This window comes from Apteryx mantelli, chromosome 2, assembly GCF_036417845.1.
Source record: "Apteryx mantelli isolate bAptMan1 chromosome 2, bAptMan1.hap1, whole genome shotgun sequence".
NCBI classification, from domain to species: Eukaryota; Metazoa; Chordata; class Aves; order Apterygiformes; family Apterygidae; genus Apteryx; species Apteryx mantelli.
The window spans coordinates 153,992,136-154,008,772 of record NC_089979.1 but is presented as its reverse complement, the minus strand read 5'-3'; the positions used below and the strand labels follow the sequence as shown (position 1 = coordinate 154,008,772).

Sequence of the window (16,637 nt, the reverse complement as noted above, 5' to 3'; positions counted from 1 at the left end):
TTTGAGGGCTTTTTTATTATTATTATTTTAAAGAGTTTTGAGGGGGTTTATGGCATTTTCATCCACTGTCTGATGATCCTAAAGCACATCACAGCAGAGGGAGATGAGTGTAAGGGTCAGTTTCGCATTGCGATGTGTTGTTTTGGTTGGGTTTTGGGGGAGGGGAGTACGTTTTTGTTTCTTAAACTCTGATGTTCATAAAAGGTTGTACATTACTTGAGCACGGTGGAGACTTTGTCCTTGAGTAGAGCTCTTAGGGACTGCATCAGAAAAACTACCCTGCATTTACTTGGTTGAGGAGCCTGCACTAGGAGTCAGCTGCTTGGTGGTGGCTGCTTTAATAAATGCAAGATGATCTGAGGCAACTTAGCACAATGAGGAGAGGGAAGGAAGGAAGGAAAGTTATTTTGCAATTTTGATGTTATCCCAGTTTAGTTCTAATGGGAACTTTTCAGCTTCCAGAGACCAGATTATTGACCTTCTGTCAAGGCAGAGGTTTATTTAGCAGAATGTATGAGAGATCTGAGCAACCAAAACATAATTTCCCAAAAGATCATTGCCCTGTTTATAAGCACTTCTCTTGGTCACAAGGTCTCTGCAGCCTTGAGTGGTTAGGGACCATGTATGTGTCAAGGGGGATGTTTGTTTTCCATGCAGGGTCTTTGAAACACAGCTCAGGAAAATACAAAGCTTTGGGCTTTTTTTTTTTTTCCTTCTTCTTTTTTAATGTAACAGCCAAACTGCTACTACATAGCTGGATCCATATGGTTTCCCCTGTTTGCTATTTTGTTGAATATTAAGGAGATATTTTCTAAATATTAAGCAGACTTAAGCAATAGCAATATCATCATTTAGCACCCAGAAGGAAGGAGGGGAAACAAACCTTATAATTCCACTCCTTGCTTCATACGTAATAGGCAAAAGAGTACTTTCTTCATTTTACGTAGAAGTAGTTCTTCTGTGGTGTCTTTCAATGTAAAGACACCAAAGTCTCAATGGGTGAGACTTCATATTTTGTCATCAAGCTCAGGGTTTAGTCTTACAGTTCAGACAAATACTAACTCATCTCACTGCTGTGTGTGTGCTCTCACCCTATATTTGATGCAAAGTAACTTGAAATATCCTATCCAGAATTGATATTCAACACTATTTTTCCTACACTAACCTCTGAGAATTTCTGGAGTCATCTTGGATGCAAGTAGATGTAGAAAATTTGTGCTATTATTATAGGAACCTTTCTAAAATTACTGCATACATCAAGATTTCACATTGGGGCAACTGAAAGGCTTGAGTTTAACTGGCTAGAGTTTTGTATGGGGAAGTCAAATATCTTGAAAGTGTGCAGTTGGACATTGGAAAAAAATAATTGCTTCTTGACATTTTTTCATCATACTTTAATGCTAATCATTTCAGTTAATAGGAGAAGAATTTACTCACTGTTCGTTTAGATCTTGCATCTTTATGGGAAGTCTTTGAGATACTGATGATTTTTTTCTTGCCAGTGCAGTTATTCTGAAATGTTTAATGGCTTCTGTTTAATCTCTGAAACAGGGGAACCCCAAACATTTTCATTAAAATTTAAGAGAGCTGAAGATTACCCTATAGATCTTTATTATCTTATGGACCTCTCCTATTCCATGAAAGATGATTTAGAGAATGTGAAAAGTCTTGGAACTGCTCTGATGTTTGAAATGGAAAAAATAACTTCAGACTTTCGAATTGGTAAGAAAGATACACATATTCCAAACAAATGAAGTTTCTTTCCTGATGTCTTTCACATGATTACATATAATGAATGAGCTATATAATATAATGAGCTATAATGAATTTGTTTTCTTTTATATCATGATATAAATAAGAATTCCGTTCTTCAACTTACAGGCTTTTTGTTGTTCTCTCTTAGGCTTTGGCTCTTTCGTGGAGAAAACTGTGATGCCATATATAAGTACAACACCAGCCAAACTCAGAAATCCTTGTACAGGTGACCAGAACTGTACAAGTCCATTTAGCTATAAAAATGTGCTCAGTCTTACCAGTGAAGGAAATAAATTCAATGAACTTGTAGGTAAACAACACATTTCTGGCAATTTGGATTCTCCTGAGGGTGGATTTGATGCAATAATGCAAGTTGCAGTTTGTGGAGTAAGTGTGTATTAGTTTTCTTTACTGCACTATTAAATAAAATTGTTTTAGTACAGCCTTAGTGTTTTATGGTGGCTAACTTGAAGATTAATATCAAATCTTCAGTGCTTCATTTCATTACTCAAGACTGTGGAACACATCCCTATGCTAGCAAGACAAGATAGACTAGTCAGACTGCATAGATGCATCAATTTGTCTTTCATAGGGACCTTTACTGAGTAAAATATGTATATACAACCAGGAAATGTAAAATGCTGATTTACGGGTCATGTTCACAGAAGATGGATGCATTCCAAAGACAATATTTTTAAAGATTGCTGTAAAAAAAGAAAAAAAAAGTCAAATTCCTCTCACAAGTGTCTATAATTTTAAATAGTTAGGCAGCTCTTCTCAAATGATTTCTAAACTTCATATATTTTTATAGCTCTTGTTTCACCATTTAAAATGGCCAAAATAGTTTGTTGAATTGTAATTTCTGCTACATTCTCAGATAGAAGTAGATGAAAAGCTGGTTTTTGGTCGTTTTTGTAGATCTGATCTAGGTCAGTGAATTCTTTGTTTTTTCTGTAGTCCAAAAGACCCTTCTATGCACCTGCACGACATAGACTCCTCTAAAAATATGCAACTTTACTGCTTTCCTACCGTATTACTATTTTTTTGATCAATGGAGTCAAGACTTTCTGAAAAATAATCTACAGTCTTCATTTAGAAGTGCAGTGTTAATCAAACCTTCTGGGGAAAAAAAAATGGGGGTGGAGGGGTCCCTGATTTTTATGTAAGATTTTGATATTGCCTTCTTCCCTTAAATTAATTAGGGCTTCAATTCTGGAAATTTCAGTTTCTGAAAATAAGAAAGGACAGCTTACAGAATTAGGCCCAGCCATTATAGGCCAGAATGCTAGCGGGACAGTGAAAAAGGCCGATTCTCTGGCAAATACTCCATTGGGGGTATGAACCTGGACCAAACTGGCAAAGAAGCCTGATGGCTCTTCAGAGCCTGACACTGGGCAAGCCATCATTTTCCATTTGAAGATTGCTGCAGTGCTTCATGTGCTAATGTTGTCCTATATAATCGAGCTGCAAGGTAGTGACAGAAATGGGCTTGGGGAAATTAGAGAGCTGGACTGATGTGCATGATTTCTAAAACCCTGTCACTCTTCAGATACTGTAAAGAGAGCTGAACAGACCAAAGTAAATCTCAAAAAGAATGTTTCTTGCCTTTGGTGAAAATCCTACAACAAATGTTTTAGAACAGACATTTAATTAAATGCAAGTGCTTTTAAGGTTTGAGCAAATTTATATAATTTCAAGGGTGATGTTTTTGCAGTATTGTTTCTTCTAAGTGTGTCCAATTTTCCATGCATTTATCTGTTGGTTTCCATTACTTTAAAATAAGTTGGTGCAAAATACTGAAAATTTGTGTGTTTGTGTCCTAAGGAACAAATTGGATGGAGAAATGTTACAAGACTATTAGTGTTTTCCACGGATGCTGGATTTCACTTTGCAGGAGATGGTAAACTTGGTGGAATTGTTTTACCAAATGATGGGAAATGTCATCTGGAAAATAATATGTACACAATGAGCCACTATTATGTAAGTCTTTACATCAACTTCTAGGGAAATTAATGTTTTGTGGTGCTTAAACTCAGAGAAATCATTAAGTCATCTAGTGTAGTTTCAGAACGTTACATCTTTTGAACTTTACCCTTATTACTTTTTTAAGATGAATTACCCTTTTTGTTGACTGGCAAACTGTGGTGGCTCTGTCCCATTTTTTTTTTTATCATTTCATCAGTCTTTGTCATACCTAGTTCTATTCTTTCTTTGGGACTCAAGTGATAGAAGTACCTTTAATTAATCTTCATCCATGAGTATTTTAAGTCTGTTAGCCATTTCAAATCATTTTAGCATAAGTTCTGTTAAGAGCATGTAGTGTTGGGTTTTTTATCAATTTTGTATTAATTTTTAATAAAAATGTCATACAGTCCTGAGTTCACCCATGCAACTAAATGACAAAGTAGGAAAGCATGAAACCATAGTTACTGCCATTAGTTTGATTAGTCATAGCTTATTTCTACTCCCCAGCTATTTGCTTTTTAAAAACAAATAATTATCAAATAATTATCAAATAATTATGAAGATCATCCCACTTCTACTTTTTGAATATTGACATAGTATTAGCATTCTTGAAGTCCTCTGAAAAGTTCTCAGTATTTCAGGCTGTATTGAAGAACATCACTCGGTTAGAGAGCTCTTCCAGCCAGGTCTTTGAAGACTGTTTGACATTTTATGATGCAAAGTTTTTGATAAAAGTGTGCTTAACAACATTGCCTTTCTGGTTTATTGGTAAGTAGATAGGTGTAAAGAAATACGTTCAGTGGATGGGGTAAATACAATAAGCTTTGCAAAGTTTGTGTGTTCATGTATTCCTAAAATTAAGAGAGTACTGTTCAATAAAAAACAAATAAATTGAGCTTTTCTTTATGAAACAGTGCAAAAGGTAGTAATTTTGATTAAGTTTTATATAAAACTATTAAATGTTATTTTCTGAGAACAACTGAATTTTACCTGGGAACTTTAAGTGGCAGGGAATTGTAGTTCCTTCTTAAAAAATATATATATATATATTCATATAGGTATATAGGGAATGTTTTTAGTGCATATTTGTTTGCAGAGGTGGTTTTGTTTTAGAGCTTGATTTTCTAACATAAGACTTCTAACTAGCCAGCTTATGCCATATGTGTTTATAAAGGTGGTTTGTATTTATAATGTCAAAATCTTTTTGGTTGTTTTCTAATGTGTGTCCCAAATCTGAATTGTATTTTATGCTTGATTTTATAGGATTATCCCTCTATTGCTCATCTGGTACAGAAACTTAGTGAGAACAATATTCAGACAATTTTTGCTGTTACTGAAGAGTTTCAGGCAGTTTACAAGGTAAAGCTAAATAATACATCTTTCTGTTCTCTGTACTTTTTTTTTTCCCCCCTTATTGTCTGTCCAAACTGATCCTTAGTGTGCATGTGCTTTCCAAGTAGAAAGTGGTCTTGTCCTTAGGTTCTCTGCAGGTCTTTATAGGTAGGAGGGAATGGAGAGCAGCTTTGCAGGGCTACTTTTCATGAACACTTACAGCAAAGTGGCTGAGGGGCATGCAGGTACTGAATCAGGAGAGACGGTTATGAAAGAACATGTTTTGTCCTTTGTGCTCTATTTATATTTCTGATATTTAAAATCCGCTAGACTGCTGGATGTGATTGTGAAATAGGAAATGACTGAGTAAAGAAGGTGGATATTTTTTCCTCCTTTTATCCGAACAAGATATCTTTCTTTTTTATCTATATTGAAATTGTAAAGTGGTGATGGGGGTTGGTTGGTTGTTTTTTCCACCAATTGGAAATCATCTTTTACTTGCCTCTTTCTAATACACTAGAAGCACTGTGCTTTTATGTAAGATCTTGAAGTATATGCGGTTAACTTGTGCGAGAGAAAGTTTGTGTTCTATTACCATAACATGAATGCCTTCCTTAATTACCAAATATAAAGTGAAAATGCAGAGGGGGTGGAAAAAAAGGTTGGATATTTGCCTTTATTCTAGTAATGCTTTGTATGACTTCAAAAATCATGAAAACCACTGGCAACATTTTAGCCTTGTTTTTGAAGTAGTTGATCCTGACTCCACTATAGCATTACATCACCATACAGGTTTTTATAGTACAGTTTATAGTTTCTTTTGTAGAAAGATTGTAATTTTCCTTTTCTTTTTGTAAATATTGAAAGGAACTGAAAAATCTAATACCAAAATCAGCAGTGGGAACATTGTCTTCAAACTCTAGCAATGTGATTCAGCTGATCATAGATGCGTACAATGTAAGTTCAGGTTTTATTCGTGTAGTATTTATTTTTCTTGCTTATAAGTTGTTGTGAGTTTTCAGGCAGATACTCCAAAGTGGATTTTACATTTTCCTACAAAATAGGAAATTAGTATACTAAACTATAAATATATAGTCATTGCAATAAAATCACATTAGACATTCAGATGCTATGTCAATAAGAGATTAGACAAATAAAAAGACACACTTTTAAAGCCACTTAAGACACAACTATAAAGGAAATGTTAGCAGCCATGTTTTCTTTAAAACCAAAACACTGTTTTTTCAGTACCTTCAGTTCATTACCTTCCTTTCACATGGAAGAGTAAAGAGTCATTTTGCAACCTCTTGTCGCCAGTGAAAATGTCTCCATCAGCCTCAGGGGCTCTTGGATTTGGCCCCAAATCTTTCTCTTCAGATCTGTGTGGTGTCAATGAGCAGCCATTCTCCTTGGGAAAACACGACACTAACAAGTGCCTGCCAGTGCCCTGCTGCTCTTTCCCCACATAAGCAGGCTCAGTCGTAAGACAGGGTCACCACGATGCCATGACTATGTCGAGCCCAGAGCTCACGTTTCTTGGCACGTTGGAGCTGCCCAGAGAGGAGCAAACTCCACGGCATTTCCCTCCATTCAAAACACGTCTGGAGGAGAGCACCTCGCTCGGACCGTGTTGAGTTCAGAGCCGGAGACCACTTGTGTTTCCCGCGTGAGAGTCGCTGGGCAGCACGTGCAGTCAGGATGGGGAGCAGGTCCCAGAGACTTTCCTTCACTTGTTCTCCCACACATCTTGCCTTACGCACTGTATAGTGGCAGTAGGAGGGAGGGAGATGCTCCTCACCTCAGACTGTCCTGCAGGCCAGCAGTGAAGGCACTAGCCTAGGAAGCAGCAGATGTTTCTGAGCAAGTACCCTAATTCCAAGGCAAATGCATCGTCACTTCTGCTTGTAGCAGAATTGGTGTTCTTAATTCCAGCATGCACTTGGGACTGGTGCCTAGGCTGTGCATAGTTTTTAAAATGTCTGTCTTCAGCAAAACACTTTTACAGCTCCATTCTAAGATAGCTAATAACTAACCTTTGTTTTAGTCCCTTTCTTCAGAGGTTATCCTGGAAAACAGTAAGCTACCAAAAGGAGTGACAATCAGTTATAAATCTTACTGCAAGAATGGTGTGAATGACACACAAGAAGATGGAAGAAAATGTTCTAACATTTCAATTGGAGATGAGGTGAATTAAAGTATATGTGCTACTCTCAAATATAAAATTCACAGAAAATATGCAACACTTTTTAATAGTACAGACAAAACTCCTTTTTAATAATGCGGTGCTCAATTAATTTTGTTTGCAGGTTAAATTTGAGATTAGTGTAACAGCTAATGAATGTCCAAAGAAGGGACAGAATGAAACAATTAAAATTAAACCACTGGGTTTCACTGAAGAAGTGGAAATTAATCTCCAGTTCGTCTGTGAATGTCAGTGTCAAAATGAAGGAGAAGCTAATAGTCCAGCCTGTCATGAAGGAAATGGAACGTTTGAATGTGGTGCATGCAGGTAAGTAAATAGACATTTGGTTTATTTTTGCAAAGGGGAAATATGAGCAAGACCTTTGTTTCCTTAGTTAGGGTTTGTTTTGTTTTAATATTTATGAGTGAAAGGACAAGAATTAATGTTACAGCTCTATTAATATTAGGGTTTTTTACCATTGTGTCTTAGTTCTGCAAGGAGTCCATGTATTGGAATTCATAGGATTGTTCATTAGTTTGGTACTATTGTACAAGATGAAATTAGAATGCGGCTTTTGAATCTGTCCTTGAAAGGTTGTAGGTCTTACTGCTTTTTCTGTTCCCTTATTTAATTTTAAGGCCCACGTAGTGTGGAAAAATTATGGAATTATGAATGGATGTAATTTGTGATATTTTTGCAAGCATTAATACTGATCTAATTTTGTCCTTAAAATATGAAGTCTGCTGATTTCAAGAAAATTGAAGGCTTCCTAGTTTTTGATAGAAGCTCCTATTCAGATTCTCACCAATTGTTTCATACCAGGGAGGAGTCAACAGTTGTAAAAGAAAATCCTTTTAATTTGAATGACTTCCCCGATCTTTTCTCCCTACTTTATTTGTAACCTTTTGGGGCCATATTACAATGTTCCTTGTAATTGTATACATCTTTAAATCCTTCAGAGTATATATAATTTTTGTTTACTTATGCATTTGAAATTTCCAACCAGGAATTAAAATTATTTCCATTACTGCCTATGACAGGCATTAGATTAAAAATGTACTCCTCATTACATATTTGAAAATCAAGTAAAATGATACTGGATTTCTGGAATAACATACAAAGTAAAGCAAAGTCTTAAAATTTCAGAAGACTGGTTGAAGATCAAGCTAGTAAGTCCAGATTTAAGCCTTTATTTTCCAAGAAACCTACAGCAAAACCAAAAACTGTTTCTTCTTGGAAACCCTTGAGATGAGAATGGTAAGAGCAGAATGAAATATAGTACTTCTCTAAGAAAACTAAATCCAGATTTTTAGAAAGCAGTATTGGTCCCTGCTCAGTGAACTGTAACTGAAATAAAATGTATAAATTTGTTCCTCATAATTTAATACGTGACTGTTTATTAAAGATAGAGCAAAAGATACTGACTTTCAACTTACAGGGTGTCTAGGACAGGACTGACTAACATCTGTCTAGTGAAGTTGATGGCAGAAGTTAATTGAATGTTGGAAGGACTTGAGGGTATGGCTCCCTGCCTGCTTAGTATTCACTAAATTGAAGAGTAAGCCACTTTAGGCCATAAATACTGGTTGAATTGCTTCATTTTGCAGTCATTTTCTCGTGTTCCCTTGAAATAAAGAAAGCAGATTTCTCATCTTTGCCCATAGAAAGAATTATTGAGCTCTGTATCACTGTCCCTAGTGTCCCTGTGGTTTCACATAGGGCATAAAAGACTTGTGGATAAGAATAGCTTTTTGCAACAGTAGCAGCTTCCTGATGGAAGCATTATCTCTGATCAACGCCTGACAACAACTTTGGTCAATCATTTCTGATGATGCCAAGAACCTCTATTTGTTTATTAATATTTTAGCCTTGATAATGAGATGTGCAGAGCCCCAAAGATGCCAGCTGAATTTGCTGGTGCTCAGCAACTCTGAAGATCATCACCTCCCATGCCTAATTGCTGCTCATGAGGAAACTTTTTCATTGAGAGATGACAGCAGCTACAGTGTATGGTCACTGTCACTTAAAAGTAATTATTGTTTTGTCACATTAGAGATGGATTAATAGTGGTTATGTGGCAATACAGATAGAGGTGGTGGCACTTAGCTTCTCACCTGGAACAAGTAATCAGCATAGGAACAACTTAGTCCAGTTATCTCCAGCAGCTCCAAGAACTGCTAGGTAGGTGTCAGCTGGGAATCTCCTTTGAAATTGAACTCAAAGTTCCTTGTGAAAATAGTCACTGTTACTCCTGTTACCTGTGCTATTTTTGCAGTCTTTTTATTGTATGAGTTTTAATTGCGTTTACATTTTCAGTCGTGTTTTTACCTTGCAGATGTAATGAAGGACGTATTGGAAGACTTTGTGAATGTAGTACGGATGAAGTAAACAGTGAGGATATGGATGCTTACTGTAGGAGGGAGAACAGTACAGAAATATGCAGTAACAATGGAGAATGCATTTGTGGACAATGTGTATGCAAGAAAAGAGAAAACACCAATGAAGTGTATTCTGGCAAATATTGTGAATGTGATAACTTCAACTGCGATCGATCGAATGGTTTGATTTGTGGAGGTAAGAGTTTTCAACAGAACTTCAGAGTTTTCAGCAGGAAAAACTGACCAACAGTTTACAAGTCTATCAACTCCACCCTGCTAAGTAGTGATACGTAGCTTAAAAATATATAACTACTTGATAACAGAGAAATGAGAATATGCCCAGATTTATAGTAATTGAAAACACTTGCCTATTAGTAGAACACCCATTTTTCTGTGGTCATGAGAATATAGTATGTTAATTCAAATTTCATCTTCCTTGAATCACAGCTCTCAGGTATGACATAAATGAACTTGACTTCTGCTGTTTATTACAAAATTTACTGTAACTTACTGTAATAACAAAGTTTTGTGGGGTGAATGAGGTTGTAGTAGTTACAGCAGCAGAAATGGTAGTGTTCTAGGGAGACAATGGTGCTTCATTTTTCTGTGTTGTGAAGTTGGCAGTGCATTCACCACCTTTTTGGATCTTGTTTTATAAGCTTATGTAGTAATATGTGCAAAGATGCTAGCGATCAGGGCATCTATATGAATATAAAGTTGTGAACTGAAGCTGTGCTTTGATGCTCTCCACTCCCAGGGAATGGCCATCACGTTATACTGTTCTTGGTCAGCTTTCCCTAATCTTGTTTTTTTTCCCTATATCTATCCTAAAACAGTAAACATTTGTTTCTTACTGTCACCAATTGCATGTTTTGCATTAGCCTTCATTCATTGAAATATCTTTTTCATACACAGGAAATGGTATCTGCAAGTGTAGAGTGTGTGAGTGTTTCCCCAACTTCACTGGCAGTGCTTGTGATTGCTCTCTGGATACTGTTCCCTGTATGGCATCTAATGGGCAGATTTGCAACGGAAGAGGAACCTGTGAATGTGGAACTTGTAATTGTACAGATCCCAAATTCCAAGGCCCCACATGTGAAATGTGTCAGACTTGCCTTGGTGTCTGTGCAGAGCACAAGTAAGTACCTGTAAAGTCAAGTCTTTAGCTTCCCAAATGCTTTATACTGGGGCTTGCGATACTTACATATGCGCAATTTTGAAAATAAGGGCCTTGATACTCCGCTTTATTCTGCTCTGAAACGTGGAGATGTATCATACCTTTGGACAATAGAAGTGATTGGATGAGAATTAAGAACTACAAACTAAACATTACAGAATTTTGATTAGTTCCAGGTAGACTAATTACTTCTTAAATTCTTCCCCCTGCCCTTTTTTATGCTACACGTAGAAACATGTACTTTAGGTTAAATCAGTTTTATCCATTCAGATTGACTGGGGCAGGTTTCAGCCTTCCCCTATTTCATATATGGTTGTCAGCAACCAACCATCTGCAGAGTTTGAGGGGGACCTTTTGAAATGAATGTAGCAAAAGTAAGTATAGCTATACTGCGTGATTTTCCAGACTATTTAAGATTTCAACTAAGTTTTTTTTTTAAAAAAAAACTTCTATTCTATATTGCTTCAAACCTTATGTTCTAAAAACCTATTAAAAGAAGTCAGATTATTGTGAAAGTGGAACACTAAATCTAGATGTGGGCCGATAAAGTTTGCATGCCTGTCTTTGGAAAGCCAGGCTTTTGGAAACCAGGGATATTCTGCATGGAAAAGTTTTGAAATAAGTTTATGATTAGCAGCTGGGGTGACTACTGGCCTTGCGCAGCTGCCTTTCAGGGTCCTTTCCTTTTTACTACAAAAATCCTGCTCAGTCTGCTTTATTTTAATGATATCTCACTGTAAGGCTTGTCACTCAGTTTGTTCTTCTTAACCTACCAGTCTCTCAGATACCTTTTCATTGTCTCCTGTTCCTATACTGCCACCTTCAAGAGAGTATTCATATTCCAGGTGGAGATGCTGAGAAAATTTTAGTATTCTTTCCTGTAGAGATTTAGGTTTATCCTTGAAGTTTATGGGTTATTCAATAAAAGAGGAATTTAGTAAAAGGGTTTTTGTTTTGTTTTTTGTTAATCTTAAGGGGCGTAAACATTCTGGCTTGTAAAAAGCCATGTATTGCTCTATTTTTTTTTTTTCCCCCCTGACCTTTATGGCAATAGGATTTTTATTTCTTTAGATTAAATGCTGCACATCCCTTGTGTGCATATTTAAAAGCATTGCTCTGATTTTTCTTTCCACAGGGACTGTGTTCAATGCAGAGCCTTCAATAAGGGAGAAAAGAAGGAAACATGTTCTCAGGAATGTATGTATTTCAACATGACACGGGTAGAAAGTCGAGACAAGTTGCCACAGCCTGGACAGCCTGATCCGTTGTCTCACTGCAAAGAGAAGGATGTTGATGACTGCTGGTTCTACTTCACATACTCTGTCAACTCCAATGGTGAAGCCAACGTCCACGTGGTGGAGACCCCAGGTATAAACATGGTGTTTGTCTATGCTCCCTTCACCATTGCTGCTAATTCATCCTGTTGCTGTGTTCTGCTAAGTAGCTCTGGTTGATTTGGTTAGATGCATTCAGAAATAGTACCTCACCTGGACTACGAGTTGTGCAGGTCTGGACTTGAGTAGTTTATAAAAACTTTCAGATCCAGTTTTTTTCAAGCCTGTTAGACCGACAGAAGCAGGTTTTGTTTAAAATAAATAAAAAAACTTCAGATATGTAAACTTGTTCAAGTATTTCATGTTTCCATATGGTATAGTCTTGCTTGTTTTACATATCCTGTAACAAGTCCTAGATACCTAAATTTTGATACCTTTTTTTGAGTGGGCTTGTGTTACAGGTTTAAAACAATGGGGGGGGGGTCAATTCTTTTTTTTCAAAATTTTTTTTCCTCCCTTAATAAAATGGGACCGGCCTTGCACAGAAAACCAAAACTGTGTTCTGTGTTGCAAACTGCTTGACTTACTTCATCCCAGGTTTGCTTTTACTTAGCCCAGGTACCTTCAAGAATAGGTCTGAAAAGCCTTTTGCTTAGTTAATTCTTAATATTCAGCCCTCCTTGAGTATATTGTATTAAAAGACTGAACAAGAGACAACAAATCTATAGTTTGATCAACAATTTCCCATTTATTTACCAGGAATTTTGCTAATTCAGATCCCTGCACGTTGCATCTAATGATGCAAAAACTCTGTTCTTGCACATTAGCAATGTGTGGTTTCCTGATTTCTATAAGCCTGATATGAAATATATACCTTATTTGTGTGTGAAAGGTTTAGAGCTGTATTCTACTCATGGGATTTTAGGAATTGATCATTTGGGTGATCAGCTTAGTACAGTCTGGTGGTTAGTACCTCTTAAAAATAGATATGGCTTCTGTTAAGAATGTTTTAAATTCTGAAAAAATGTAGTCCAAATCATAAAAAGCGGACGGGGCTCAAGATCTTCAGGACAAGCCAGCACAGACGTTATCCATTTGGAGTCTGATTCTTCTTCGTGTATAAACGTCTGTTGGCTTCATTAAGAGCTGAATCAAGCCTTTAGGCACCAGGAGGCGCCATAATTTTGTGCGATACAGACGCTCATCGAAGAGGTGGAGCTGTTCATACAGCCGCGGAGCGGGTCTTTGCTCCTGCTCCTCGCTGGCTCCCCAAGGATGGCAGCCGGGTCCTTCCCCGCTTGCCTCGCTCCTGCAGAGGCAGCTGCCAAGAGTAGGAGCCTACGGTTTGCGTGGCAGCGGTGTTTGTATTGACAGTACAGGAGCTGTGTTTATTTGCTTCCGAATGCTTCATTCTATGCATTGAGCTCTACAAAAGTCCTCGCTCAGTTTGTGATTACTGAGAATTTTATATTAATAAAAGAATTGGGCTTTATTTTAGATAACTGTCACTTTTATCTGCCAGTCACCTTAAATCACTTTTCCTCTGTATTATTATTTTTGAACACATACTTCATTTACTTTGAAAGCATATGATACTTTTACCCAAAAAAAAGTGCTGCATTTTTTTTTCCTTCAAATTCAGCAGAGGTCAATTCTCAAGATGAGAAAATATCATAAAAATCTGTCTCACAGGAGCAAAGTGCTAGTTGCTAATACATAGAAATAAGTAATAAATAGAGCTGTCTGAGGTAAAACTAAGCACCCTTTTTCTGTAAAGCTGTTAATATGGTATGTGAGAACTACTCTGTTAATCTGCATTTGTAGTCTAACTAGTTTATCCCTCCAGCACTATCTTGACTTAGAGCTCTTGCTTGTTGAAAATATAATTGCTAGTTATTTTACCCAGAAATAACTTAGACGAATAGCTTAAGGGGTTAGCTCTGTGTAGACTTTATCATCAGAATATAAATTGCTTTGTTGGTAAGGTAAAACATTAGAAGACTACAAAATAAGGTGGAAAAATGTTACAGGATGTATAAATTCCAGAGCTTACATTATTTGAGCCTCATTTGTGATGTGAAAATGGTGTTAGCATATCTCTGATGCTTCAAATACTGGCTTCAGTACAAAATACAATTTTAAAAGCATCTGGATATGTATTGCCTTTACCATTTTGTAAAATCATGTTTCTCTTGCTTTTCTCCCTAGAATGCCCCAGTGGCCCTGACATCATTCCCATTGTAGCTGGGGTGGTTGCTGGAATTGTTCTTATTGGACTTGCATTATTATTGATTTGGAAACTACTAATGATCATTCATGACAGAAGAGAGTTTGCTAAATTTGAAAAGGAGAAGATGAATGCCAAGTGGGACACGGTAAGTGAAGAGGCTTTTACTTGTATAAAAGTTACAGTAGTTAAGGAAAAATATAAGACTTTTGTTCATGTGCCTTAAATATTTCAGATTGTTTCTCTATAGGGCAAAAAGCTGGAATACAGCTTATTTTAAGTTGTTTTTAAACATATGCCATTTGTTACCAATAGCAGAAAATCCTTCTCTTTGAGACATACATCTTTGGTTAGAAAAGTGAGTAATAACTTAGGCTGAAATAAAATTCCAGGGCAAAAATGTGATGAAGACAGAATAGTTCAGCTTTGCAGTTGCATCACACTCTACAACATACAATTAAAATTGCATACAGCTTCTGTCAGAAGATAAGAGTTACTCTTGTAAAAAAGAAAAAAGAAAATTTCATGCTAATGACAGAGATCTTGTAAATATTCATATAAATTTGGTTGGGAGATTTCAGTAATTGGTCACAAAATCATAGATAGTACTGGTGTGTTGAAATCTTTCCAACCTCTTGTCAATAGAAAATTATCTAAGAAAAATAAGCCTATGATCTGTAGGCTTACATATGCTTATAAGGTCTCTCCCTCCATGGGCAAATTTTAGGAATCTGCTAATCAAAATCCTTCACTACTGTTCTGTAGAAATCAAAGCCCATATACACTTCATTAAAAAGATTTTTTTTAATTATTCTCTTAAGTTTAAATTAATTCATTTTACGCTGGGAAAAAATTACTAACACTTTTCTTTACGTAGAGCATGATTTTTTTGGTGATAGTTGAGAATGTTGCTTTCTTTTTTTCCTATTGAATTATTCGACACTGACCATTTCTTTTACTTCAGCAAGAAAATCCAATATACAAGAGCCCTATTAACAATTTCAAGAATCCAAACTATGGACGTAAAGCTGGTCTCTAAGTCTCAGTTTGTATTTTCTTTCATTTTCTTCCTTTTTTTTTTCTTTGCATGTCACTTTTCAAACTCACTGTGTGTTACAGTCGGTTAATCACAGTTTGAGTCTTGCTCAGTTTATCTACTGCTGCTTCGATTCTGGGGTTTTACAGAATGCAGCTTGAAAATCTTTCATTTGTTTTGACAGCAAGATTGCTTACTTACTAATACCACAAGTACCGTCTTAAAAATTATTCTACAAGTGATTTTTTTTTTCCATGAGCTACCTGTAGATAAATATATATATAAATGGAACAGCTCTTTGAATTAAAGAAGCTGTTTGGATTGTGGAGAAGCCCGGGGGGGGGGGGGGTGTCACTTTCTCAAATTGGCAGTCAGTTTGCTTGAAGTTGATATGTTTGCAAAGCTGCTTTAGATGCTCCTCAGATTTCCCAGCCTATAAATATATTCATTAGCATAACTTTGGAAACACTCAGAGCAGCATTATAGATTTTTATTAACTGCTTTGTCATATTAACCTAGCACAGAACTAGCCTATATTAAAGTGTGAAGTGCATATACTCTCCTAATTTGATAATTCAATATGCATCTTACTTTTCTATCCAGTTCTAGTGAAACTGGCAATATCATAGTCCTTGTCTCTCGGTCAGCTTGGGGGCCTCTGCAGGATGTGAGAGGAGGAAATATTCCTGTCCCCTCCAGTTGTATTTTCCTCTGGTTTCTTAGTTCCTTCTAAACTTTGGCTGAACACCTCACATCTTTTGAGGAAATGCTGCCTTCAGTTCTCTTCACACACAAGGAGGAACCACACGTGCAGAGGAGCCAGTCTGTAAACCAGAGGGGATGGATATCTTGGATGGACTTGGCGAGTGCTTTCTTGTATGCTTTAGGTTAGGTATTCTCCCCCTCCCCTGGGCTTCTCAGTTGATGGGGAAAGAGTGAGAAAGGGAGGGATGAGTAGGGGAATAGATGTCAGAAGATCATCAAGAGATACAGAAGATCAGATTAGAGGAAGGGGAGTGGGATCTGAGAAAGTGAGGAAGGCAACACATCCATTTAAATTTCAAAGGGCTTTTTGCAGGGGCCACTGGAAGGGAAGGATCTGTACCTCTAATTTTATTCTGTCTGCTCTCTCCCTATTTCAGTGTTGCACTCAAAATTTGATTTTTTTTTTTTTTTTTTTTTTTTAAGGAAAAATGAGGGGACAAAGCAGGAGTTAAGGATATTTAAACTCATTATCTGTCCTCACTGTGATTAACATTTTCAAATACTTTGTCAAGCATTCTGAGCTCTTGCTTAATGAAATATCCTTCC

At 36.7% G+C, this 16,637-nt stretch overlaps 1 protein-coding gene across 1 annotated transcript in view; it reads left to right on the top strand.

Moving 5' to 3' along the window:
- The window catches only part of ITGB1 (integrin subunit beta 1), a 46,788-nt gene that overhangs the window by 24,260 nt on the left and 5,891 nt on the right, over positions 1–16,637 (top strand). Inside the window, exons 5-15 of the mRNA XM_067291876.1 lie at positions 1,552–1,722; positions 1,904–2,142; positions 3,580–3,735; positions 4,984–5,079; positions 5,920–6,009; positions 7,097–7,237; positions 7,359–7,561; positions 9,570–9,808; positions 10,528–10,750; positions 11,925–12,157; positions 14,272–14,438. Of these exons, the coding sequence (XP_067147977.1) occupies positions 1,552–1,722; positions 1,904–2,142; positions 3,580–3,735; positions 4,984–5,079; positions 5,920–6,009; positions 7,097–7,237; positions 7,359–7,561; positions 9,570–9,808; positions 10,528–10,750; positions 11,925–12,157; positions 14,272–14,438 (1,958 nt within the window). The remainder of the gene's footprint in view (positions 1–1,551; positions 1,723–1,903; positions 2,143–3,579; positions 3,736–4,983; positions 5,080–5,919; positions 6,010–7,096; positions 7,238–7,358; positions 7,562–9,569; positions 9,809–10,527; positions 10,751–11,924; positions 12,158–14,271; positions 14,439–16,637) is intronic.